Source organism: Zingiber officinale, chromosome 6A, assembly GCF_018446385.1.
Source record: "Zingiber officinale cultivar Zhangliang chromosome 6A, Zo_v1.1, whole genome shotgun sequence".
In the NCBI taxonomy this organism is placed as follows: Eukaryota; Viridiplantae; Streptophyta; class Magnoliopsida; order Zingiberales; family Zingiberaceae; genus Zingiber; species Zingiber officinale.
This window is the reverse complement of record NC_055997.1, coordinates 134,408,320-134,436,174: the sequence shown is the minus strand read 5'-3', so window position 1 is coordinate 134,436,174 and position 27,855 is coordinate 134,408,320. Positions and strand designations below refer to the sequence as shown.

At 33.8% G+C, this 27,855-nt stretch overlaps 1 protein-coding gene across 6 annotated transcripts; it reads right to left on the bottom strand.

Moving 5' to 3' along the window:
* Positions 1–55: 55 nt before the first annotated feature.
* On the bottom strand, positions 56–27,827 carry LOC121998232 (putative uncharacterized protein DDB_G0277003). Of its 6 annotated transcripts, none has more exons than XM_042553041.1 (10): positions 27,665–27,827; positions 23,005–23,074; positions 17,713–17,847; positions 11,528–11,591; positions 11,383–11,452; positions 10,884–10,968; positions 10,751–10,807; positions 2,419–2,526; positions 826–896; positions 60–424 (listed from the first exon to the last, which is right to left on the bottom strand). In XM_042553041.1, exons 1-10 carry the CDS (start codon positions 27,766–27,768, stop codon positions 181–183), a joined length of 1,008 nt encoding a protein of 335 aa, XP_042408975.1. In that variant the 5' UTR covers positions 27,769–27,827; the 3' UTR covers positions 60–180. The 6 variants fall into 6 exon arrangements, with proteins under 6 accessions (XP_042408974.1, XP_042408975.1, XP_042408976.1 ...); XM_042553042.1 differs by having other exon boundaries at positions 60–541; positions 17,713–17,855; positions 23,005–23,123; positions 27,665–27,802; XM_042553043.1 differs by having other exon boundaries at positions 61–541; positions 17,713–17,855; positions 27,665–27,737.
* Between the last annotated feature and the right edge of the window lie 28 nt (positions 27,828–27,855).

The window sequence follows — 27,855 nt, the reverse complement described above, 5'->3', positions numbered from 1 at the left end:
TAAAAAAAAAACGTGTGAACCACCATCAATGGATTTATTTTGCAAGGTAAAGTCTCATAAAACCGAGTGAATTCCTAAAAATCCAATCATACAAGCTGGTTGGGTATAAATAGTAACTTCTAAACAAACTCAGGATCTTATTAGAGTTCAGTCCTTGCCTAAATACAGAGTAACAAAATGTTACAAGCATATTGGCGACACTCTCAAGAGATGCACACTTGATCTGTCATATGATTGCATGTAAGGAAGGAGATTCAGTGGTTTCACCATCTCAGTAACGTCAACAACAGAAAGTGAATTTTCAGTAGCCACTCGGAGAAAACAATCAAATGTTTCCTGATTCCGGATGACAGTAGCTATATATGCAATAGGAGGTTCGCTGGTGCTGAGTCCATGTTGTGCATCTTCACTTTCTTGAGAGAATCTATAACAGCCAACTTGATTTGCTTTAGGTTCAGATGCAACAGAATTCAGAAGAGTAGAAAGAACTCGAATGAGATGTGGAATGCAAAGTGGATCGTAGATTATATCTGCACCCAATCTACAGATGAAAAAGCAAGCAAGATTTCATCATCATTTGATGATACTCATCACAACTGATGTAGGATATATCAAATTTGTGTTTAGTCGGGCATCAAGCAAAATATATTTGGAAGAATACCATGAATTAGTCATCATAAGTATCACAGCTCTGCTTCCTTGATGGAGCAATATCACAGGTAAGATCACCCATGAAGAGACGTTCAACTGAGATATTCTGGACTAATTACAGGCATGGGTTTCTGGTAATTCTGGGAATAATAGGAAATGCATAATGCCACTTACACTATTTCTGGCTGATAAATCAGGAGCTCACTCTTAGATACAGACTCCCATGGCAAATGTCTGCATTCGACCTGTATCATAATTGAGTCAGAAGAGCCATATAAAATTCATCATACTTCAAAGATGTATACGCTAGCCAAAATAGAATGAGTCATTGACTTAAAAAAAAAAATACCCGACTCACTGCATAACAGCTGTAACAAAAGATACTAGGGGGTGTATTCATGTGAGGAACACAAACAGAAAGGAAATAAAGTAATGGAAAGATTTTTCCAGCTGCACTTGCCTTCAGACTAGAATCTGACTAGAATCAACAATGGTGCATTAGATTCACCTTATTTACTCATGTTAATACTTATTTTTTGGAAGCTCTCCTATCAATGTTATTGGTTATCAATATCTTGTACTCATTTAGATCATCTTATGACGGATTGTTAGACACACTGCTACTACTGTTGCTTGAACATCACTACGACTAGGTTTTAGTTTTGCACATCACTTTAGGTTTTCTGTTAGTTTGCTACGCATTACTATCTAGGTATTTACTATTTTGTTCTTTGTATTTATGAGAGAGATGTTACTAATGATTGTTACAATTTTAACTATATGATCTATTTAGATTCATTTTGTGTTACTATTGTCAAAATTCTTGTGACAATCATCTCTACTTGATGATGTATGAGGATATGTTGCAAGTGTTGTTTAGCATCTCCATGGCTTGCCGAAACGAGGGGTGTGCTGATGAAATAGTTGGCAATCCAGAAGAATTTGCATGCCAATGGAATTGTGCACTGCCAAGAAGAGCTTACTCAGGGTGTGACATTTAGAAGTAATATCTTTGTATCCTAACCTATGTATCCCCGCAAGGGTGGTCCCCAAGACCCCAACTACTTAGGAACTAGCAAATTCCAACTTGATAGGGTTTGAACTCAGCTCTCAAATGAATCAGGTGCAATTATAACAGCATGAAACCTAGGCTTGCTTAGATGGCTGAAATATGGTATCCTCAGATATTGTTTTATTTGCATTTATTAACAGTAAAACCATATGAACCTCAGATCATCAAGCAGTGTGTCCCCACTATTTGAAGTCGTCTAGATAATCATACAACCCATTGAGTTCTTCTATATCAGTCCAGATTAATTAGTAGCTCTGCGGTGACATTTTGATGGATTAGGAGCCTCATACTGTAACAGATAATCAACCGATAGATTGTTGCTGGGAAATTTGTAATGCAACTATCTTAGAAGACCTTTAAGTTATACTCTAATACCTACGTGTTCACATGATAATGAATGACAGTGGGCTTGATTGGGATATTTTTGCAATAGAGAATTGATACATTTTTAAACGCTACTTTGCCTTGATCCAAACTAAAATCTGCAGAAAAATAAGCTATTTCATGAGTATGATAATGCCACCTAATGCAAGAACTCAAAACATCTTACTGAGAATTACATGCATATGATCTAATTAACATTTGGGTTTAGCACATTGGGAAAAAAAGACAACTCTGATTCTCTGAAGATGGTATGAGTCATGCAGCAATTCTAACAGTCGTACTTTTGAGAAAAGACTGATGCAGTGACTCACCATAGGCTGTCCACTTGACCTCACTGATGATGCTTCCATTAGGTTATTCATCTTTAAATTACATCTCATATTTGCTAAAGTTGACAAATCCCCATCAGTAAGAATTACCTGCATAGATTTGGTTTAAGATCATGCAGCATATCAACGACAACATCAACAAGCTGCTTAAAGACAATGTCATGTCTAAAACAAGCACATAATGAGTGAAACACGTGAACCATCATGAGTTGTCCATTGAATTCCATCAATTTGAGATGGGACATGTAAATCTATGCACTCAACTAGTTTTCTAGAAGAAAAATTACAACTGAAATAACAAACATGTCCTACACTTAGTGTGCAAATCTCTTCACCACAAAACAGAAAAAGGCATTCCAGAATAGTATGCGTCCTCCATAGTTTTAGAAGCATACATTACATCCAGCTGATTGGACCATACTTCTTGAGAGCTCTCAGTCAAATGGTATCAGACCTAACTACACTTATTTATGCCATGTTAAAGAGAAATGATGGAATGGAAGAATCTTTTGCAACCAAGGTTTTAAATAAATGTATCGGAATTGGTTTTAGTCCTTGATCGGAATGGTTCCATATCAGTGCTGATCTGTGCCAACACACAATACAAGTCTGCATCAATGCTCAGTGTTGAGGTACTACAGAGGAAATGGAGGATAAAGAGGAATAAAAAGAGGAAGTGGAAGAGAAGCAACAAGACATCTGCACTGTGCCAACAAGAAGGCATCTGTTCCTGATTCCTTGAATAATCAACTTGTCCTTGTCCTTGTCCATTGTTTATACTTACTGCCACGTGAAAAAGTTTCTTTTTTGATAGGCTTTGATGTTCCACCGCCCTGCACAATGCCAACAATGGGAAATAGCTTAGACATTGTGTCACTATGCCTACATGTTCTGGTCTTGAGATTAGCTCAAAATGATGTCTCCCTGTCTTAACTTTCAAGACACTGCACTGTCATATTTGTTTTCTTCCATGTGACCGTCCAAGTCACTAAAATTCCCCACGTTATGCTATCAGAATTACTTGTTACCTTCCCCATTCTTTTCCCTATTTCTTGTGAGAGTCCACCCTCTCCTCTCTTCCCCATACTATGAGGGTCAACCTGCATCACCACTTCAAGATGCTGCAAGTGGGGCAAGTTCTAGTCTAATTGCATTCGCAGATCACACAGTCCTTGAATCAATTATCTCTTCTCTTCTGAACAACCATAGAGCATGGTCCTTGCAATGACGCTATAGTTAATCAGTGCAACAATAGTGTCATCCAGGCATTTCAGAGGTTTAGATACCCCCTTGAGGTTTATGGTTGCCTCATGAATTTCGCCATGATAGTTTCTGTAGTCACAATGCTTGATAGACAACCTATTTCAGCATGCTGTCAAATATCTAGCCATCAGCTTACTTGATTTCCATATCAATTTAACACAAGAGTACATACCTACCAGCAACATTCCAATTAATCCTCTGCGCCCATCAACCTTGGTATGCAAATCCTTGGAGAATGGCTTGGTGTTGGTCATGACAAGCTTTTTAGATGAGTTAGCAACTCGGAACACAAAGAGTTGGCCTTGGTAGAGGAGATGGCGAAGTAGGTATTCATATTGTAGCAATCACTGTGTGTATTGTGCTAGATGATGAAGCCAATGAAGAGTGCAGCAGAAATGAGCAGTAAGTTGTTGATGCAAAGGTTGGAACTAGGTGCTCTGGTTGATATGGGTGTTAGCGCTATTTCCATTGTTTCTGAATCTGTTATAGCAACAAATTCCCTTATACTGTTACACCATTTATCATTTATTGATATTGTTGCACTAATTAGGTACTCTGGGAACATATTAACAATAGAGGATAGCAGAAAGGCTCAATAGGAGAAGAGCATGTGAAGACCACATGTAGCCAACACAGCACCAAATAGGCGCTGAATAATGTTTTCTCACATTTTATCATAAAGTACCTAATGTTGGTAGTTATATAGAGTTAACAAAGATCAGATAGTTAGTACAAGAGTTTGGTCTATACTGCAGGCACAATGGTGACCGGAAGGTATGGAGATTGTTATGTTAATGTTTCAAATAATGCATAAGGTACTGGATAATTACAACTAACCTTCAATTCACACAAATCATTCATGTATCCAAATATTAAATGCCTGCCCCCACAAGTTGGCGCAGTGATACCTGCATGAGTGTTTGCTTCAATAGGTCTTAAGGTCAATTCCCAACGGGTGCAAAATACCTCATTGGATGTCTGACCTCCTCCATGCAAAGGGTCACTGCGCTAGGGCAAAATGTCCCCCGTGATTTACTTATATCTTGCCATAAGGTCGGCGATATTGAGCCGCTTGGGGTGAGCGATGTTACCTTTTGCTCCAAATTTAAATACTTAGATTAGTCCAAATTCACAATTCACTCTCTTCTTGAGTGGTTTGAAACTCATGCACCTTAGTATGACTAGGAGCACAGTCCTTCAACATGCAGTTTATGACATTTATCCTGTAGAAAATAAAATGTATCAAAGATTTTATAAACTATTATCGCATAGGGTTTCAATGATTAAGAATATATAAGGGCTCATTTCATGAACAAACATTTCTTTGGCACTGAAAAATTTTGTTCACACTAAGTTTCTCTTCTTCTATTCATATTTCTATCAATTTTTTCATGGAGATACAAAGTAGCATCAATTTCTATTAGTGTATAGCTGATCCTCCTACATTCCTTTCTTTTTCATTTTCCTTCTTCCATCATCTCCTTTTCCCACCAATACCATCTCCCTGCTTGCCACTGCCTGTGGTCATGGTCTTCATCATGACCTTCCCAGCCACCTTAGCAAACCCTTACTCCGCTAATGATCATAAATAGGCAACCTGAAGTTTCCACATTCATCTTCCCAGCTATCTTAGCAAACTCTAACTCCGCTAATGATCATAAATAGGCAGCCTGAACTTAGTTCCACATTCACACCTTCACCAATCTTTCCTCATTTCCATCATTTTCTTTGCACTTAGCTCCCTCCTCAACTTGTCACATTAGCTCTCATTATCATACCATCCTGTTGCTTGATTTGCAGATTGCCTACTCAGCAAGACATACCTGGCTAGTGCTCATTAACAATACTTAATTGCTCAGCGTCACTTCTTTAGCCATCATAATAGCCACATGAAAGTTGAACATTTGTTTCTCGTATTTGTCCATTTTGTCTGCAATTCTAACTAAGGTTTAAAATTTCAAGGCATGAGTTTTGATATCTAACCTGAATGACAATTTTGGTATCATTTCATGTTGTGTTGATAAAGTCTTAGTACTTTTTTTTTAAAAAAAATGTGTATATTAATTAAAAAACTTTTTTTTACTAATATTTTATTTCTATAGATGCTCATTAATGAACTAATGAGTTTATATTTTTCAGATGTTGACTAATGAATTGATGTTTCAACATTACCACATGAGATGTTTAGTGCCTATTGAATCTTTTACAATATCTATCAATAAGAAATAAAATTTTAAAATTATACTTATATTATTATTGCACATAATGAAATACTCTTAATCACTTGAAATATCATTGCAGTTTGGCAATTTGCATCTAGAATTGTAGATTGAGCTCCAGTTTTTACATTATTAGATATACAATGAATCCAAATTGTCATAAGTTTAGAGTTTTGTTGATCATGGACATTACTTATGTTACATTTATTTGCATGTTTTAGCTTTAAATTATTAATGTTTGCATTTTGAGAATATATAAAATTTGATTTAAGAATATAGATAAAATTAGATCTCCTATTTTACATTGAGGGGACAAGAGGATGTATAGTGAGGGAATGAAGAGATAATAGCTTTAATTTATTAATATATTGCATACAACAACAGCAATCAAGCTTTTATCCCTTTAAGTGGGGTTGACTATATGAATCCTCATACCCATTGGGTTCTATCCTATATCTTCATCTATATTTAAATAAATTTTATTTTATTTTATTTTATTATTACTAACCAAGTATTTTTAGGTCTTCCACTTCTTCGATAAATGTACGTATTTATCATGACCACACATGAGCTAGCAGGGACATTTATTGGTTGTCTAAGTCAATCTCGAGTCGTGTTGTCCGATACGGATGGTTTTTACAATTTCAATATGGGACCGGCACCGGCACAGCAATGGCGACAATTTCGGGTGTGTCATCATCGCGTGCATCACGTGCACAACTAAAGGAAGAAGGGAGAAGGGAGAAGGGAGAAGGGAGAAGGGAGAAGGGATCAAGATCTGGAAGCATCTGGTAAGAGATTAGCGACGACGACACTAGGCTGCAGCGAGGCGAGGCGGTGAGGCTAGATGGCCGTGAGGCGACAGTGAACAGCGGTGAGAAAAAACACGAAAGGGAGGAGAGGCCGATCACAAATCGATGAGGGAATTAAAAGTTTTAATTAAAATTATTATATTATATATAATTTCTAATTAATTATTATATGAATTAAAATTATATATATTATATAAATTAATAATTAATTAAATAAATGGTTAATTAATTAATATAATTATAATATATAATTTTATTATTTTTATTAAAAATATAAAAAAAATAAAGAAAAAAAATAATTTATATAATATATAGTTATAGAATTTAAAATAATTTTAAAATCAAATTTTAAATTATTTTTATAAATTAAAAATAGATTAAAATTTTATAAAAATTGATAAATAATTTTAAATTTTATAATTAAGCATAAAAATTAAATTATTAAAAAAATTAAGAATATATAAATTCTTTAAATAAATTTGATTTTAAAATGCACTATAAACTATTTATATATAAACTATAATATTTAATATATATTATTTAGAATATTTATAAACTATAATTATATAAATATATATTATATAAATAAATAAATAATTTATATAATTATTATATATAAATTAGGATTTTTGTGTCAATTTAAATAATTATTATAGATAATAATTTATTTATTTTTAATCTTAGAATCAATTTGAGATTTAGAATCATGAATATTAACATACTTTTGACGCTTAGTAAATATTTTATTATTAACTATCCTTTATTTCGGAAGTTTTGATAAAGATATGCTATCAAATTACATAAAATTACTATGCAACTTATATATATATATATATATATATATATATATATATATATATATCGAAACCGTATCAGCACGGCACAATACGGTACCGAAACTGTATCATTCCAGTCTGGACCAAAACCTCGACACGTGTCGAGATTTTAAACCTTAGCCTAAGTACAATATATTCATATCATCTTAAACATGTCTCTCAGAGTTTTCTTTCAATAGGTGCAACTCGACTTTCACTTTAATATTTATATTTATTTCTTTTCAAAAATAGTGGATATGTGGGGTATCGATCCCCATACCTCTCGCGTATTGAGCTTTCTACCATTTGAGCTATTGTCATACCTCATATCGCCTAACTGGGATGTTTATTAGTCGCTTAAGTACATGTCAATATCATCTTAAATGCGTCTCTCGAAAATTTTTTTTCCTGATTTTCTCTCTAATGTTCTCATTTTTTATCCTCAATTTTCAAAAATAGTGGAGATGTAAGGTATTGATCCCCATACCATATTATATTGCATACATTGTAAAATATATTAATTCATGAATGAATAACTGTTTCCTTTATATTTTTCATTTAAAAAACTATTTTCTATATTATTGTTGATGTTATACCGGCTTTATTTAAACTTTCAGATGTTGAACAACTTGGCATTTTTAGACAAAGCTAAATAACCACATTTATCTTTCTAAAAAAAATTGATACAATGTTACGTGGAATTAAAATTTACACAAATAATTAGGATAAATTTACTGAAGCACTTATTGCCTTGCTAGTACCAAAAGAAATATCATGTATCATATAAAAGCATAGGTTTTTGCAAGATCCTTGTAATATCAACCTTATACTTTCAAACACCCAAATTAAATAATCATGGACATGTTATTCTCATATTGATTTCTCCATATGTACATCAACATGCCTAAATTCACCTCTACAAGTTAGACTTAGACTGACACAACTAGAATCAAAACTAGTAAAGGCATGGATACACGTGTCCCCGAGCTCTAATATGATGAATATATAATGCATCAAAACTATACAAGAAGACTAAAAGTACGATGAAGCTACATTAGTATAAATCGCACTAAACTCTTCTTCATATCTTGATAATCATGAGCTTCATTTTGTCTGTCACCCTTATATCGAGACTGATACTGATTTTTAATAACTTTAGAATTATAATTATCATCTTAGGTTGCATATATGTAATTTTGTGTATATGTTCAGGGCTTAGGTGTTGAAGTAGAGGGAACATAAGTTTCACTACCACTAAGGGCATCTCAACTATCATAACCTATCAATAGTTGCACTACTATCAACATCATTATTATCATTAAGAACTTTCCATTAGACTTTAGCGGCAGAAGACGATAATGTTTCATCACTCTCATCATATTCTTGTTCATCAATTGCATTGAGTGAATTTTGGCTATCATCAATTAAACCTTTACCTTGAAAGCAAGAGTTTAGTCTTTTCCTTTCTCTTGAGTAGAGATTGCAAAAGTTGTGTGGTTGTCCTTGGGATTGAGATGTCTAAGAATGTCTAGGTTGAGATTAAGATAATACAATTTCTCAAAAGCATCATCACCATTATCTTCCTCACCAACATCTAGGTTGTGAAGTTAACTTAACACGACAAAGTTGGTTCGGCTTAAGGCTTAAGAGATTCGTTCGGAGAAGGATGATATGAGACATTCTAGGGCCACAGGATGAGAGGATTAGAACAAGTTCGATAACAGGAGTTGTAAGAGATTGAGTTCGTAGGTAATAGTGAAAGATGTTATATGGAGAAGGTCGTAGACTTGGTGCATTCGAGGGACAACTGCAAGACAGTGAGTTGTGAGAGATTGTGTAACTTATAATCTTTGGGTTCATGATTTCGAGTTAGATAGACTTAATTGAAAGCCTTCCATAGAGGAACATGAGTTCCTAGTAATAGTCTAAGCATGACCTTGATCTTGGAGGTTTTTGATGGCTTACGATGTGTATAAGTTAAGAAAAATTGGAGATTGAGTCAACGGAAGGTTATCTTAGTCGACCGGGATGTTGAATCGATTCATTGGACAACTAAAATCTCGTGCTCAAGCTTAGACTAGGTCTCTCATTGATTTAATAATGTTATCACTCAGTGGCTATAATTCAGTCCACTAAATCTTGCATCCCACTCAACAGTCAACTAGGTTGGATAAGATCACAGGTTTATCTGCCAACGATTGTTATCTTCAGTAGAATCCACTAGGATCCAATTGATTCAACCATATTCAATTGACTCAACTAGCTGGTATAACAAGCTTATCTTGTCCAACGGTCAAATCGATCGATTCAGTTAGTTGACAATCCAATTGACTGTTACAGTTCAGTTGACTCACTCCAATTGGAAGCTACCGAATGAGCTATCTTATCCTCTGTTTGAATGCACCCTTTTTACTATAAATAGGGGTGCAAGGGGACCTCAAATACTAAACTCATACACCGCAACTATTCACTTCTCTGTACTCATTCTAAGGCCTCTAATGCTTAGGTCTGGTAATATCTTCTTAACTTATATGTAGAAGAGATTGTGTACAAAGTTTCTCAACCTCTCTCAAAGGAAATCTTTCATAGTGAGAATTTCAAACTAGATCTACCTAACAAGTATAATATTTCAAACCACATAGTGGTAAGCAATGAGTTCCTGAAACTATAATCTAGAAGTCTTTATTTATTATGTTCAATTTTCCATGGAATTTATTATGATACGATAGAAAATGTTACACGAATTATCAATTTCTTATGAATAGTTCACTTCTAGCTTCTCTGAGTTACAAATATTTAAGAGTAAGTTTGCTCTAACCTTTAACAAATTATAAATTCTTAAAGACAACTCATTTGATAACTAGAATTGTAACAAAAAAACAAATTAATTGCATTTCTATATACACAATTGGTTGAGCTTGATTGAAGAGGACAAGAGACAAGTGTCAACGTGTAAACAAAAAGATAATATATTCATGATACTTAAAGTTACTCTTGTACAAAAATCAAGGATGCACCAACAAATATACTCTAATAATTCAAAAATGAAAAGTTACATAAACACATGAAAATTCATCTAAGATATGTTCAGCAGAATGTGTCCTACGCCCCAAAAAACACTTCACAATAGAATCGACACAAACAAAAAGTAATTCTAAAGAAACATATAAGAATTGAACCTAGAAGGAAAATCCTAGAAATTTACCTTCGAAGCTCCAGCATGCAGAAGAGTAATCCCAACCAAACCAACACCAGAGCCAATCTACAGCTTTGAAAAAACCACAAAATAATTAATCAGGGACTTTATGTTAGAACAAAAACATATCAACAAATATTACCTCAAAGCAAAATCGGTTTGAGAAAATTTCTTGGAAAGAAAGTATAAACTCTGATAAGAATAGACTTGAAGGCCAAAGAGCACAACTGTCAAGACAAAGCTTCAAGAATGATTATCAAAGATAGGCAATGGATGATTCAAATAACTAAAGAGTAATTAGTAAAGAAAAGAAGAATCAGATGATAAACTTTTGAGGATCTCAGATACATTATCAATTCAGATGATCTGAACATGAAAAAGTCATACATAAACCAAGTATTTCTCTTGGGTCATGTCCCAGCAGCTCATAACCTCTTTCCCCATGTGAGTGATTCATAAGACATGGATGACATTTTTAACACTCATCACTCACATTAGAAACAAGTTGCAATACCATTAGAAACACCATTAGCAGCATAATGCTATATCGATCTTATAAAAACATCTTAAATTTTATGATGGTAATATTCTTTTTCTCTTTTTACAATTAATTTTTAAGTGACAGAAAAAGTATTAGATACCCTGTGTCTCCTTCAAGCATGTTTAGAGAGCATTGTAGAGAAACTACTAAATCCACTGCAGTTGAATTGCCTGTAAATAATTGACAAATGCCCATATGACTAAGTAGGTTGAAGATGTAATGACTAAAAAAGAATTATTTCTTACCTGGCGATAAAAGAAATGTAACTTGCTTGCAGATTCTATTGTTCTCCTTTAACAACTGATCCTCCTAAAGTATGCAAAAAAATAGTGAACTTATACATAATTTTAGAGAAACTACAATTTGATTATGTTGATATTCATAAATCTCAAAGAAAAGAATTAACAATAGCACAATCCTTCACTTGTGTGAAAATAAATACAGGAGTTGATAATTAGTTGTAACTCTATAAAGAAAACAACAATAAACAAGCTTTATCCCGCTAGATGGGATAAGTTATATGGATCCTCCTACGTTATTGGGATCTATCTCCAACTATTTCATCATCTATATTTAAATAAATTTTATCTTATTTTATTCTAACCAAGTCTTCTTTGATCTATCTCTTCCTCGTTTAATGTGCATATTGTCATAGTTTGACATCATCTAACTAAAGCATTTATTGATCGTCTAATTATATGTTTGTACCATCTTAAACGTATCTCTCGGAGTTTTCCCTCAATAAGCGCAACTCTCACTTTCTCTCTAGCATTCTCATTTTTTATCATGTCCAACCTTATATGTCTGCACATCCACCTTAACATACTCATCTCTCCAACTCTCAGTTTCTGCTCGTGAGCTAGAATCATAGCCCAACATTCAACTCTATATAACATGATAGGTCTAACCGTTGTTTTGTAGAATTTCCCTTTATATTTTAAAGAGACTTTACGATCATAAAGAACATCTGACATTTTCCTCCATTTCAATCATTCTATTTGTATTCTATATAAGACATCTCTCAACCTCTCCATCCTTTTGCAAAACGATCATAAATACTTAAAACTCTCAGTTACATGTAGTAACTCATTATCTTCAATCTTAACAATTGTCTTACTACGTCTAATATTGTTAAATTTAAATTCTATTTACATCAAGTTAATTAACCAAAGCAACTAATAAAATTTCACATCTTTACTTTACCAAATTGAGATTAATTATCATAAACAATCCATATCTCACTATTAAATATTTTCAATGTGAACCTAAAGTCCATATATGATATAGAAATCAATATAAGAGAACAATTTACATGTTCACCTTAGAAATCATTAAGGTGGGACTACATGGCTAAATCTAGTTTAATTGAATTCTTAACAAGCCAAGAATTGATTTAGCCAGTATAATCCACATGTTACCACAAGTAGATGCAATGTGATCTCTCACTATATAAATTGACATAGCTACATGAAAGGCTTATGTGACTGTTTTGGAAATGATGTAGACTAATTGGTTGCAACAAGAGCAGTAGGAGGAGCAAGGTTTAAATTTTCAAATTGTGCCGAAGTTTCGATCTTTAATTGAAATGATAGTGTTTCGATATCTTGTCGAGATTTAGATGCATGGTGTCGGTGGAAAATCAAAGGTTGGAGGAAAGAGATGAAGCAGAAGGAGACATTGACACTATCGAGTTTTGGTAATTTATCGAAATAATACAACAATTTCACTCAACATCATACGAGATTTCAAACCATGAGTAGGAGTATTATGTGCAATATGAACAAGCTTTGATCAAGCATCCTCCAAATTGAGGACAGTATCATCAACTAATAGTTGGTTACAGACACTTCCAATAGAATCATTTAACATCAAAAATTTGCCAACCAAAAGTTCTCATTTTATTGTTTACTTGCATAAATTTGGTTAGTAAAGATTAACAAGATGATAAGAAGTCCATTCATCTCACTTGTTGAGGTGTGCAATTCATGGTTCGAACATCTTGGCAAAGAACAGGCTTCTTTATACAATTTATAAATGCAAAACCTTCCTTTCTTATGAACTATGCCACTCAGATACCAATATATGAGTGCAGATCCAAGTGTCCGACAAGGCAATTATTGAAACAAACTTAGTTGTCTTTAGTAGTAGAATGGAACATAATAATTGAGTAATATAAGAAATTATACAATTGATAAGTCAAGTATAATTCATGCAAGTTTGATAAGACAAATCTTTCTGCCTAAAGAAAAATCTAAGAAGATATTTCCATGTAAATACATGAGAAAAGAGATGTCTGTTAAATAAGAACAAAATTGGAATGGTAAAGATGAATTGTATCTAGAAAACAAGTGGCAATAGCTTCGAATTCACAAAAAAAAATTGATAGCTCATTGGACATGATTGGCACACCAATGTAAAGAGTGGTATAGGGTTAGAAGACCTAGAGTTGGGATTTAAATAAAAGGCATCCCCTATGTAAGCTATAAGGGAAAAGGACACAGAAGGGGTAATAAGTAACCTTACCCCAAATACAATTAACTGAGACAAAATCCAAAAGTGGGATGACACAACCCGAATATATAAACAGGTTAACACGAATTGGCACATTTATAAAGATATTGCATTTTAAAAAATATTATTTTTTATATCAAACAACTTAATTCTTTAGAAACTTAATTCTTCTTAGAGATACATCTCATAAGTTTTTTTTTGAAAAAATATAATTATTCTATGCATGGTTTAAAATTTTGATCCATATTAGAACGAAATGATACAGTTTCAGTACCATATTGTACTGTATTGATATAGTTTTGATACTTTTGTTAATTTTTAAATATAAGTGTATATTAATTTTATTAATATTTAATTATTAAATATGCTTACTTTTTTTTTTGGATAAGTAAATTTTTATAGCATGAATCAAAGCACAAAAACCGATCTTGAGGTCCTCATGTCTGACGAAGCATCAGATCAAAGAAAACACCCAAGATCGGTATACATGAATTTGCACAATCCTTTCAATGTCTAATTGTCCCTTACCAAAGAAACTTCTATTTAATATGCTCACTATTAATGTTATATTTTGAGGTATTGAGTTTATATTCCAATATTTTCTTATAAGATAATGTCTAATAATTTTTTATAAAAATTATTTTAAAAAATAAGTAATTCTCAAAATTTAAAACTAAATCTAAAATTATTTGAAAGTTTTAAATTATTCTTTGAATGCATTTGTAAATTTTTAAAAATTTATTCGAAATGTTTAAGAATTATATTTTGGAAGAAAAAAATAGATTATTATAAATTCACATTCAATTTTCAATATATATTAAAATATAATAATTATTTCATTCATTTTTAAAATTATTTTAAAATATTAAAATAATTTTTAATATTTTAGAACTACTATTAATAATATATTATATTTATAATTATTATATATAATTAATCATTTATTTATAATTAAAAATATCTATTTAAAAAATAAAAAAATAATGGCCTTAAAAGAAAAACCACAACAACAAGTGTTACGACCCCACGAATGGTCGCGCACCCTCCACGATCTAGGGTGCGACGAACCACTACACCCTCCTTGCCTCCTCGAAGGGTCGTTGCGGGGTCACAACACCCTCCGCGACCTTGCGATGTCACCGAGAAGTCACAACGGACTCACGGTCACAGTGTTGATAGGGTACCGATGCTTGTCCTAGTCAATCTAGTGTCAGAATGGTAAATACCGCCTATTTTGGGTGGCACGGCATGACATTTCAAATCATGATTTTATGTTATCTCATATATAGGTTTAGATTAACCTAATGACACAATCTGCTTATGACACAATTAAGATGCAAGATTCAAAATCTTGAGACATGTAGGAGTTTTTTTTTTTTTAATTGGAATGATATTGTTTTGGTATCATGTCGATGTTCTAATGCATAGTGTCGGTGATGGATTGACAATTAAAGGAGAAAGGAGATCAAGAAGGAGGAGACATTGTCTTTGCTGGGAGGTATCAAGTTTTGGTAATTTATTGAAAGATACATTTCAACTGCTCGGCTTGACACGATAAGAGATTTCAAACCATGTTAAGATGACACTAAACGAATTGGAAGCCGTACGTAATAAGCTTCTCTTCTTCAAGTTGGAAGAAAACCCATGAGAGAAGACGATGGTAGTTAAATATTGTCTACATTATTTATCTTTATTGTCAATACACTAACTCATTGTGGTACTATAGCAAGAGAAGACAGAGATAGGTGAGTGGCTGCGATGGGAGGAGAATGGAATTTATTCATATACCAAGTTGGAGTTGAAGGGGAATAATATCATTCATTTGCAACATCTTATAGAAATACATAAACTTATTAGTACACAAGGGATAATTGTTCTTTCAGTTTGAGGCTACAAGTATGTAACTATAATAAGCTTCTCATTTGCCCAACTTGATCCACCATTACAAGCCAAATGTAACATTCTATGTTGGTATTGATTCAAAAGTCTAAGGACATATATCTGTCATTAAGTCATGAATTACCTATGTTAGGTAGTCAAAAATAGACCTAGTATTACGCTAGAAAAGGGATCCAACTCTTGAATAAAGGACATTAGAAATGTTAATCCTACTGCATCAGCTTCTCATTTTCCCAACTTGATCCACCATAACAAGCCAAACATAATATTCTATATCAGTATTGATTTAAAAGTCTCAAGACATATATCTGTTAAGTCTTGAAGTACTTATGTTAGGTAGTCCAAAACAGAACTCTAGCAGAGGGATCAAACTCATGAATAAAGAACATTAGGAATGTTAATCCTACTGCTCTCAAATATGCTTACCCAAATTTCCATTTAAACTGACACGTTAAGTATTTCAATAGTAGCTTTTGTGGCTCACTTTGTTTCTTTCCAAGTTTTGATCAGAAGAAGAGTGATTAGTGCTGTAAATGAATCAAATCACGTCACAACTAGCCTCTTACCAATTTAAATGAATTTTATTTGATATATATATCAAGGATTAAAATCTCAAGCCAAGTTGGGGTTTGGTCCTCAACGGGCTCAAGGAGGTGTCGTCAATACTAATATCGATGTTGGAGTGCTGAAGTAGAAGGGGGTGTCAGTGCCAAAGGAAGAGAAATAGGAATATGTGAGATGTGTCAAAGGAGGAGAAAAGGAGCATCAATGTCAGAGGGAAAAGAAGACGACGAGTAGGAGCTATCAATATGGGAGGTTATATCAAATGAGAAGGGGGCACTAGCGTCAAAGGAAGAGAAAGGGGAGGAGAAAGAGGAAGAGGAATAGGAGACAAGAAAATGTACCTAGAGTGCAGAAAATTCATGTGACATGGTGCTAGAAAAAGAGTCGCAAATGAGCTGGCACTAGAGGAAGCTAGGTTTCAATTTCGACACGAGGAGAAACATAGGTTTTGGTATAGAGGAGGAAGCCACAAAGGAAGTGAAACAACAAAGAGGTGTGTCAAGCCTCTCAATATACAACAAGAAAGAAATTGCAATCGCTCATTGTCTGTATTGAGGATCTCACATATCTACCAGCGAGCGGAACAAAAAATTTCACCCTCTCAAGTGGCATGATCAAGATTTCAATATACAACCTGTGGATAAAATCTCAATCCATGTCAATCAACATAAACAAAACTTCCCATTTCATCAACCTATTGGCATGTGAAGTAACCCAATACAATGGTATGATTGAAGCCAACCTTCTCTCTATTGAATCTCATGTGTTTTCCCTCTTTGATATTGAATCAAACATAAGGCAAGCCTTCCTCTAGGAAATCCCATGCATTTTCCTTCTCTAGCACCGAAACCAAACACAACGCAAGCCTTCCCTTTACAGTATCAAAGTGTTCCTTCTTCAACATCGAATTGGGTTATTCCCCCTTCTCCTCGTCTTATATGGTTTATCCAACACTCTCAATATATCTTCATCCAGAGTAGAATGAAATTTCAAACCTTGATAAACCATTGCTTCTTTATTACAATGCCAACATTAATTAAGGAAGAAAGGTTCCTAAAGTCATTAAAAGAATAATTCTTGTCAATCAAATCTCAATAGTTTGCATGGGTTAATTGGTAGGATCTTTCTTATAAAGTGAAAATAAAAATGTGTTCATGTTCATATCATGTCATAGAAAGGAATACTTTAATTTAATAATCATATCATTAACAAAATAAAATCACTTGACTTATTAAATAGGAATCTCATAAAGACAACAACCTACTAAGACCCCAAAACAAGAATGCTAATCACATGACAAAAATATCTAATTGAACTAATAAATAAATAAATTATTCTTGTTGCATGATATAATGTCAGAAGTGGCAAATTGAAAAGAAACTAATAACATTTAAAACAAACTATTAGCTTGGCAAATTAATCTTCGAATAGAATTTAAAGAAGAAGCACCAGTTACCAAATTGATTGTCAAATAATAAGCAAATTTTTCATACAATCCCTCCACAACTTCAGAAGTTGATTCCACAGCGACAATGAGCTTTTGGAGAACGTTCTTAATATATTTGTGGTTCAACTTTGGGCCTTTTATTGCCTGCATAACTACAGTTATGAAACTTCAAATAGTAGACGAATGATAATTACCAAAATTCTTGCTATGATAGAATTTGTGTACATGGGTTAGAACTAAATGAAAGCTGGAGTAGACAAAATACTGTTATTCAACTTAATGCAAGTTTCCCTTCATTTCTCAAGGAATTGAAGACTTTCTATCTCCAACAAAACACAGCAAAAAAAAAAAAAAAAAAAAAACAGAATGCCAAGGAAATTGGTATAGTAATTGATTTCAGGACAATCATTTAACAAGTTGGAATTATAGGTACAACGGATAAAAGAAAAAACATGATCATATCTTCATTAGTTATTTTTGCCTCAATTATTTTTGGTTATCCCTCCGTTGACCTCTTTGATTGTTCATTTGTAATATTCAATCAATTAATTTGTTTATTATATTGAGTAACGTTTCTTTAATGTTTCTATCCCTTAAAGCTGTCTCTAAAAGTGATTTTACTTTTTGACTTAATCTATTAGTGCCTTTTGAACCTGTATATATCATTTTAACACATTTTCTCCCATTTATTATATTGGAAGAACATAATTGTTGTCAAACATGGTTTCAAATGTTGTTTATTAAGGGTTGACATAGTTGAAATATTATCATTTCAATTGCTCACTATTATTATGTCAACATGAGTAAATTCACTATGCCACTGGTGTCTACACGATTTAGATGATATAAATTGTGATCTTGTCTAAAATTGCTTCCCAACTGAAAGAAGAAGATTCTCTTTCTATGTGATTTTTACCGACACGGATAGGAGATAAAACACTAAAAAGGGGGAGGAGGGAGCACCAACAACCAATACCTACACACACAACAATAACAACAACAATAACCAAGCCTTATCCCACCAGGTGGGGTCGGCTAATACCTACACACACAAAAAAAATATCACTAATTCTTCATTTATATATCCTGATAAAATACTAAAAGGAGAGGGGAGGAGAAGAAGGTGCACAAATTGAAGCACCAACCATAACAAAGACTGAGTGATGCCAACATCCAAGAATCAAGACGTATCTATATATCCTATTCTTATACTTCTTCGCATTTCAATTATATTAGTGCAAGTCAAATTCTCAATGGTTAACAAAGACATATTATGCATATGTGAAAATTAATACCAATAGACATCCTAGGAGCATTATTAGATATAGGTCTTGGAAAATCATGAAAGTAACCTCAATAGAATTCTACAGCCTACAATAACCAATACTTTAATCCAATGCACAACACTCGTTTTGATATTAGGAAAGTACAATCATTAGTCAAGATATTTGTTGTGTTTTGAAACTTTATGCTACTAAATTTTATTTCAATTGACTATATACTTGCTAGAGGCTTATATTTGGAAGTAAACAAGTTGATGGAAAAAATTACAAGATTAAAACTTATTTGAGTTGATCTCAAAACACTTTAAGTCTACAGAATAGCGACTTAGCACAACATAATAAATACCATGTTAGCCACAAATTGAAACTCTGACACAAAATATGATATTTTAAACCTTTCTCTCAGATATTAGTTTTTTTTTGTTCGCTTGTTTTATCCTTTCTAAACTCCATGCATCTATCTTAGCATTTTCATCCCTACTAAATCAACTTTTCATATGTGTTGCTTCTTAATTTCCCATTACTCTTATCAATATAAAATAAGATCATCTCATATGGAAATTTTCTTAGTTAAGGGCACATGATGATCACACAAAACTATAAAAACAACATGTCAATTTCCTTGTTAAATAATGCATCCAAGATACTCAAAACTTTCACTTACAAGAATTGTATATCCATCTTTGCTATTTTCTCTATTCTTTTCTTATTACTGAAATTATATATAATATGTCTAGTTCTATTTATCAGAAAAACTTTATTGTGTTTACTTGAAGGGAAGGAATTAGAGGGAAATGAAATCATTTAAATTAAAGAAAAAGAAATAAAATAAGTATATAATCTAATTTCTACTCCAGCATTCATCTTGTTTACTTGAAATAAACCGAAAGGAAATAAATAATATCATAGTGTTGGGCATAAATAAATAGAAGAATTCGTGGCCTTCAGTCAACTATACAAAATCATTTGTCACACGCACAATAGCTCTAGCACTAGTAATAGCATTATCACACATATTTTTTACATTGTAATTACTACACATTTCTTTCTTATCTAAACCGCACCATAATCTTTGGAGACTCTATCATGTATATGTGACACTAATATACTTAGTCACATTTAAGTGTAATGAATTATATGCATGAATCTTCAATATTTTTTTATGAGCAAATTAATTATATAGCACTAGTTGAAGCCAAGGATATTGATAGCAAAATGTGTTGATTGGCATGGACACATTTCTTTCTTATCTAAACTGCACCATAATCTTTGGAGACTCTATCATGTATATGTGACACTAATATACTTAGTCACATTTAAGTCTAATGAATTATGTGTGTGAATCTGCAATATTTTTTATGAGCAAATTAATTCTCTAGCACTAGTTGAAGCCAAAGATATTGATACCAAACTGTGTACCGGCATGAGCAGAATTTACTATTCCACCTACCAATCAACACTAAAATCATTTAGCACTAGCATCAAGCAGAGTCGCAAGGTGGTGGCAGCCTTGCGGAGTTATCCACGAGGTCGTAGGCCGTTGGGACCTTGCGGCAGCCTTACCTAGCCATGGCCTCACAATGGCCGTCGAGTTTCTTTTTCTCTTTCCTTTCTTCTTTTCCTCCTATTTTCATCTTTTTCTTTATTACTCCTTTTCCTCCAATAATTTCTTTCCCTCTCTTTCATTCGTTTCTTTCCCTCCATCCGTCTACAAGGTAAGCAAAGACTAAAGGTTGTTAGGATAGATTTCTTTCCCTCCTTTATTTGTCTACTAGGGTAACAGAGACTAAGGGGAAAAAATCACTTTAATGATGAAGGTGGAGAGGAATTATTAAGAAACCATATCAGCATGACATTATAAGGTACTGAACCATATCGTTTCGATCATAAACCCAAACTCTGGCATGACTCAAAATTTTAAACCTTGGGGTTAAATTGTTTGTTATAGTAAGATAAGTTATCTTATATATTTTAACAAACTGTAACATGTTCACTTTCATAATCAACAAGTTGTTTTTTACTTTATTTTCTTAGTAACAAATACAATGACAAATTAAGTATGTTTAGGACATTTTTCACCCTTATATTTGCTTATATAGCATGCATTTTTATTTTAATTGACACAAATATAGTTTCAAGTGTCTATCCTTATTGCTTAGCATGAATAAGACATTGTTGTCGTCAACAGATATTGATGTTGATATTATGTCATTGCAGATGAATGCCATTGTCTTCCGGGGTTAGCACCAACCAAGACAAGCCTATCTCAACCTATCTTGTCGGTTCCATCAGAAAGAGACCAAGAGTGAAAGATTCTTTCTCATGACTCATCCTTTGACTTTGTGTGTCAATCACATGGAGCAGATGAAAAGAGTATAAAAAGACAAGGGAAAGAGGTGAAGAACCATTAAAGAATCAACACTAGGAAAGAGACAGGGTAACACCTAACTTTGAAAAATCCATATGTTATGTGTCTGTTCCAACTCCAGCTATGTTAGTCCAATTCATGATTAGCCAAGATATATTTATGGACATGAAAAGAATTCAATTCTAGTACTAGATATTTTATAAGCATTATTTAATTTGGATCTTAAAAAATTATAGGGTTAATTTAGGATGTTATAAGAATCAATGCTCCCATCGACTAAAAAGAGCAAATTGGTATATATTTAAACTAATTGGAATCCCCTGTCTCTACCCCTTTTTCCAAAGGATTTACAGTATGTGAATCCCGAGTAACATTCTTAGCTTTAGATCAAATTAACCCATCGTTATCTCTCCTAAATATTGTTGTTACTGATTACAAATGAAGTTGATAACAAATTGGATTTGATAAGACACTAGAAACATTGATTTGAGACCTCCTTATCCTAGATCTTGATTTGAACAGATATTTTTTAGGAGGCCTGAATTCCTACAGGCATAGACATTACCTGATCTAATTCCTTAATTTAGATAGCACATCAGTACGTTTGAAAAAGACCTTTGTGTGTTTCTTCAAGTTCTCTTGGAAAAGATATAGGGATCTCTTCCAACCTTATATGTCATGATTCCTTACTTCAACAAGATAGACAAAAAAATTTACCACTCTTTTCAAAAGAAAAATCCAAACCATTGTCATGTTTGGTATTTTTCTAAACCAAGATGGTAAAGTTAGTCATTCTTCATTAGCAGATGGGATTTCTCGATCAAAACTCCCAAACTATTGTCATGTTTGGTATTTTCTAAACCAAGATAAGTCTTGTGTCTTAATGATAACATCTAGAGTTCTTTCAACATTCCTTCTAATAGATGATTAGTGAAAGACAACAAAAAATTTACCACTCTTTTCAAAAGAAAAATCCAAACCATTGTCATGTTTGGTATTTTTCTAAACCAAGATGGTAAAGTTAGTCATTCTTCATTAGCAGATGGGATTTCTCGATCAAAACTCCCAAACTATTGTCATGTTTGGTATTTTCTAAACCAAGATAAGTCTTGTGTCTTAATGATAACATCCAGAGTTCTTTCAACATTCCTTCTAATAGATGATTAGTGAAAGACAAAGAAAAACAAAGTCTTCTGGTTTGATTCAGAAAAGAGATAGGACAATAAACTGAATAAATACAGCCATATGAACAAATACAAACAAGAAGGTTAAAAATAGAGTGTGGAAGCTTCAGCTAGTGGTGTTTGGATTAGAGTGTTGATTCATATTAATGGATTAGAGTGTTCAGTTTTGCTAATATCAAGTTTAGGTCAACACTAGCTAAGATTTGTTGAGGTGGACATTTTTGTTATAAAACAATGTCATTTTAAGTTATTTGCATACTCAAAGGGTGTGAAGCACAATGGTAATATGCAAGATAATGAGCTTCCAGGGCTAATTAGTGCAATTTATTCTTTTTAAATCAATGATGATATTTGCAAAATTATACAACTACAATGCATATATGTAACATAGTGATCTTGCACAGATCTTGCACTTGAACAATGAGTGGAAAATGAAAAGGAGAACAGAATCTACAAAAACACTTACATTATCATTTATACACTCCTCCAAAATGAAAGTTTGAACCCTTGTTGTTATAGAGCCTCCACCAACTTGTCTACCAATAGAAAAGAACACCCAATAAGAATTAAAGACTTCTAGAATACCTGAGGAAAAAGGAGGGGAACAGATGGAAAGGACAAGACTGAAATTCCTTTTATTTGGTAAACATAAAAGGCATGTAGAAGAGAAAGGAAGCGAAATAAAGGGATAAGTTTTTCTCCCTTCCCTGTGTTCAATTAAGTTTCAAGAAATCCAATAACCCATTTATTGATGTAAACATACACTTAACTGTATGATTCTAAAATTCAACAGGTAAACAATAATCATCATTATCACTTAGTCCCTCAAATGCACTCTAACTCCTCTCACATCCAACAGAGCTATATGTTAGGTTAAGAATCTAAATTGTCGTTCTTTACAAGTGGGGAGAACCTCATTCAAACAATGGCCACCAATGTAATATCAATTTAAATTAATAAGTGCTATTAGTAAATTATATAATTTATTCAAAATGACTAACAAAGTTAACTAAATATTAGGTGAACTAAAATCAATGCTCTTTGACTCTTGTACCGCAGCTAATTGTCTTCACCAAAGAATTCAAATGCTCTTTTATATGCTTTCAATTCCATAACCATTATTTTGGATGGTAGGATCAAGAGAAAGAAAGTCTTTATACCATAATAGCACTATTAAACTCAACATATGAGTGTATCAACCATAATAGCACTATATCCATACCAGCACTATCAGACTCTTTACATGTGCGTATATGATCCACCATCAGACTCTATTTCCATAGAGTCTCTATAATAACAAAAAGGATTAAGGAAATAAGCAACCACGTGAAGAGCACTATCTAGTTGCTCCACATATTTGTCAATAGGATTCACAAAGAAGACTGCATTTTTAAAAAGTAGTTAGGCTTTCTTACCATCCTCTATAGCACAAATTCCATGGTTTTTTTATCTCCATCAACAAACCTTAACAACTTCACTAAAGGTAAAAAAACAAGTGTGAAATTTACACCAGAACAAAATTGTGTGATCATCACAATGGCATTTGCTCACTTGTTTTTACACTTCTAAGTCATTTGCATTGAACTCATTCATCCAAAGAAAATATCAATATCATCCTTAACTTAAGTTTGTATCCATAAGACTTTGAAATGAAAGAGAAGTTGCAAATCTTGTGATTCCAGGTCATATAAGATCCATTCTTTTGAGTGAAGTGGCACATTATGCTCAAAATCTTACAATGGTTGTATATAAAATTAGTGAAAGTTCTTGCCTTTTAAAAGTATTTTAATTTTCAATTCCTTACTAATTTTCTCAAGAATAAAGTCAAGAGTGTAAATTTCACACGAATATGTGCATGTACCTCTTTCATTAGCCTCCCAGCAGCTAAATTTAATGTAGCTATATGTTACTAATTGTATCATACTTTTGTCCACAATCTCATTTATGAATTCATCAACAATCTTAAAAATGTATTCAGTCATGTGGGAGCTCTCAAATGCATTAATGGACTTCAAGAAGCTTATGCCTAATTCATAATTTATGCATAAGTTCATAATTCTTTTGTCCCTCTTATCTCTCCATAAATAGTTCGCCATAGAGCAACTAGTATTGGTCCTACGTGAGTTGGATCGCTAGAGAGGGAGGAGGTGAATAGCGTGCCTGCAAATAAAAGATAATTATTCTCTTGCTGAGATTTCAACAAGAACACATAAAATGAATTAGTAGTGAAAACATAAACCAAAATGCAAGTAGATACCTAAGAGCAGTGTCGTGCTATGGCAAAATTAACATAGAATCCCCTATTATAGTGTGGTCTAGGGCCACTCCGGATCGTCTCAAGGAATGCAATAGAACCATAAATGGTAATTGGGGATTTGTTTTTCAAATTTGAACACTAAGAACAATAACTGTAAATCAAAGCAACTAATAGAACCATAAATTCACTAAACTACAATGGTGAACCAGGCTATGTCTCGTTGTATGGTACTCAGTTGTTCTTAGCGATAACCGAAATCTCGGTTCTACACCTAATGTTCTTACTCGACACTCTGAAGAATTAGTTGACGACACAATCTCCTTAACTTAAAAGAAAGTTTACAAACAACAACTACCTAAGTTCCTTACTTCCGCATGGCAATCATAGATTACAAGTTGATCAACCTTAATCTAACCTACCTATATCTTGCATTCTAAATGAACAATAGAAATTCTAACATTCAACTGAAAACAAGATATTGCATAAATAAGTAAATCAAAATGCATTCACGGAGTAACAATAGTGTGAGGAAGTAAAACCCAATCCATTCTCATGGTCAACCGATTACAAAGTGTTTGCTTTTCCATGGAACTCGGATCCGTGTTCCAAAGAATAAGTTAGATGACGACTAATGAGCTGAAAATCTCCAACAACAGAAGCCAAGTAAGGGGTTGCTGTGATTCTTCGTCAAATCTGCCTAAAATCCACTAAGAACCAATTGCTCATGAAAACCGAAGCATTGAGAGAGCGAATGAATCGAGGAAGAATGGCTGAGCAAGAAGAGGGCAGAGGATCCTTGCGCCTTCTTCTCCTCTACGAACTGTGCACTGGAAGGAGGACTGATCAAGAAGACGGCGGAGGATCCTCGTGCCTTCTTCTCCTCTACAAATGATGTGCTACTCTCCCTCTGCTCCAATATGTCTGACGCTGCCTAGTTCCTCCGGGAAAGTGCGTGACCGAAGGTGCTCAGAGGAGGAGCGTGAGAGCCCTCCCAAGGGGAGTGTTGCATTCGGAAGTGAAGCTATTGGGATGAGGATGAGTTGCGTGTGGTTCCCCGCGTGCCTTTCACAACAATGACCACCACCTCAGCATAATAGAAATCATACCTTCACATCCTGAACTGGTGGCACCTAACTCCTCCCACTAGGTCGAACTGCCCCACCTTTTTCAACACTTACTGGTCATCAATCTAAAGATTGAGTGTCTAAAGATCGATCTAAATTCGGATGCCTATCCAAGGACTTTCGGGACATTGATATCCTATTCTCACAAGAAGAAGGTTAGACAGGTGTTGAGGCGGACCTCAGCGAAAACCCCTCCGACGCTTAATCCAAATCTTAGAGGAGAGACTAACAAATAAGCAAGATTGCATAGAATAACATAGGATAATGTACCTCTCGATGTTGACATTATTACCATATACGAGAAAAATGGTAAAAACTATCCCGCCTTTTCTATCAAGACACACCTATATCATTGTTGTTCTTCTCTTGCCTTTTCTCAAAGCACATAATTGTATCATCGTTGTTCCTCTCCCACCTTTGTAACTATCATCGTCGTACTCGAGTTTGAGCTGTTAAAGTTTCTAACTCCTAAGCATACTCGAGTTCGGGTTCCTGAGCCCTCGGCTACTGAGTACGCAAATTGTCGAACACTCGGGCGATGAGCGCTTGAATGCTCATGGAAAAGCTGGGTGAACGTCATGGTGCTTAGAGCATCCGCATCCGTTCTCGATAATATCTCTAACATTTAGAGTAAACCATCTACTTTATTAAATTTAGACAATTATTTTTCATTACATACTACATCAGCTACCCTAAAATTTCCATTATCTTTATTCTTTCTTCTCTCTTTTCTATTTTTTTTATTATTTTTTTCTCTCACTATATAATATCTACTTTTCATTAACTAATCCATTCCCTTTATTTTTTCTCTCTCCCAAATTAAAATGATATTTTAATGTTTAAGGAATAGATTTCATTCCCTAAATTTAGAGAAGTACTATTCATGAAATCTAAATTTAAGGAATGGATAAGGTAGCTGATGCAAAGGTTTTTTTACGTAAAATGTAAAATTTAAGATAAATTCTGTATTTAGGGAATCTGATGTGGATGCTCTTAGCAACATTGCTGGTTTTCTCAAAGCGGGTCCCACCTTGATCGATGCATGAACCTATGATGTTCTCAAAACGAGTCCCACTTTGGAATGCATGGAATGCTCGACAATGTAGCCACTCCTTTGGATTAAGCGATCCCACCTTTGATGAATGCATAGAGTGCTTGGCTTGATGAGTGGATAGAGTGCTCAGCGCATGTTAAAAAGAGAGAGAGAGAGAAAAGGGGAGGGCATGAAGGCAAAGTAAAGAGAAGCGTAGGTTTGATTTGGTTCAAGGGCAATAAAAGCAATTGATAATGGTCATTATTGGTGGAGGTTTCGGGTGACCATTGAAAGGTAATAATGATAGTTGGCGACCGTTACAGAACGAGAATATTAATGTCATAAAGGGTGCCGTCTCTGACTCCTAAGCACCTTCCATCCTCCTCTTTTCTTATGGGTCCAACTCAGTCAGCCCATCTTGACAATCACATATTATTATGGAGTATCAAGGAAGAATTCAGGAAAAAAAAAGACTAAAGGACAATAAGAACAAAGACAACAGGGAAGTAAGCATTGATCAAATAGCTGATTGCTAATTGTGTGCTCCCCGATTGTATTACACATTACATTACCCGGAAAGCAACAAACAGAACGCTGACAAACGTCTAAATTTCTTTTTTTTGGGGGGTTCAAATCATGCGAGCAAAATTGGTTGAGAATCGAAGTAATAGATGAGCAAAAGAGGAGGAGAAGAAGAAAAGACGGAACGGACCTGGCTAAGGAGATCAAGCAATCGACGGGCTCCATGGCGATGAAGGCAGCCTTCAGATATACGAAGCTCGAAGGTTTACTGCAAGCTTCAGTTGCCGAATCCATCTCGTCAATCCAAACCTTCGCCCCGTCCAGCCGCCGCCTCTCTTTTCTCAAGGAGTTATTCCGTCAGAAAAACCCTTTATATAGTTC

Bases quoted from the DNA above. Each gene is read 5' to 3' on its own strand.
- LOC121998232 (XM_042553039.1), bottom strand. From the start codon at position 27,768: ATGGATTCGGCAACTGAAGCTTGCAGTAAACCTTCGAGCTTCGTATAT. The intron at 10,808-10,883 runs GTAATATTTGTT...TCAAAGCTGTAG, and splicing joins CAAACCGATTTTGCTTTGAG to ATTGGCTCTGGTGTTGGTTT. The intron at 542-825 runs GTAAGTGGCATT...TTTCATCTGTAG, and splicing joins ATTTATCAGCCAGAAATAGT to ATTGGGTGCAGATATAATCT.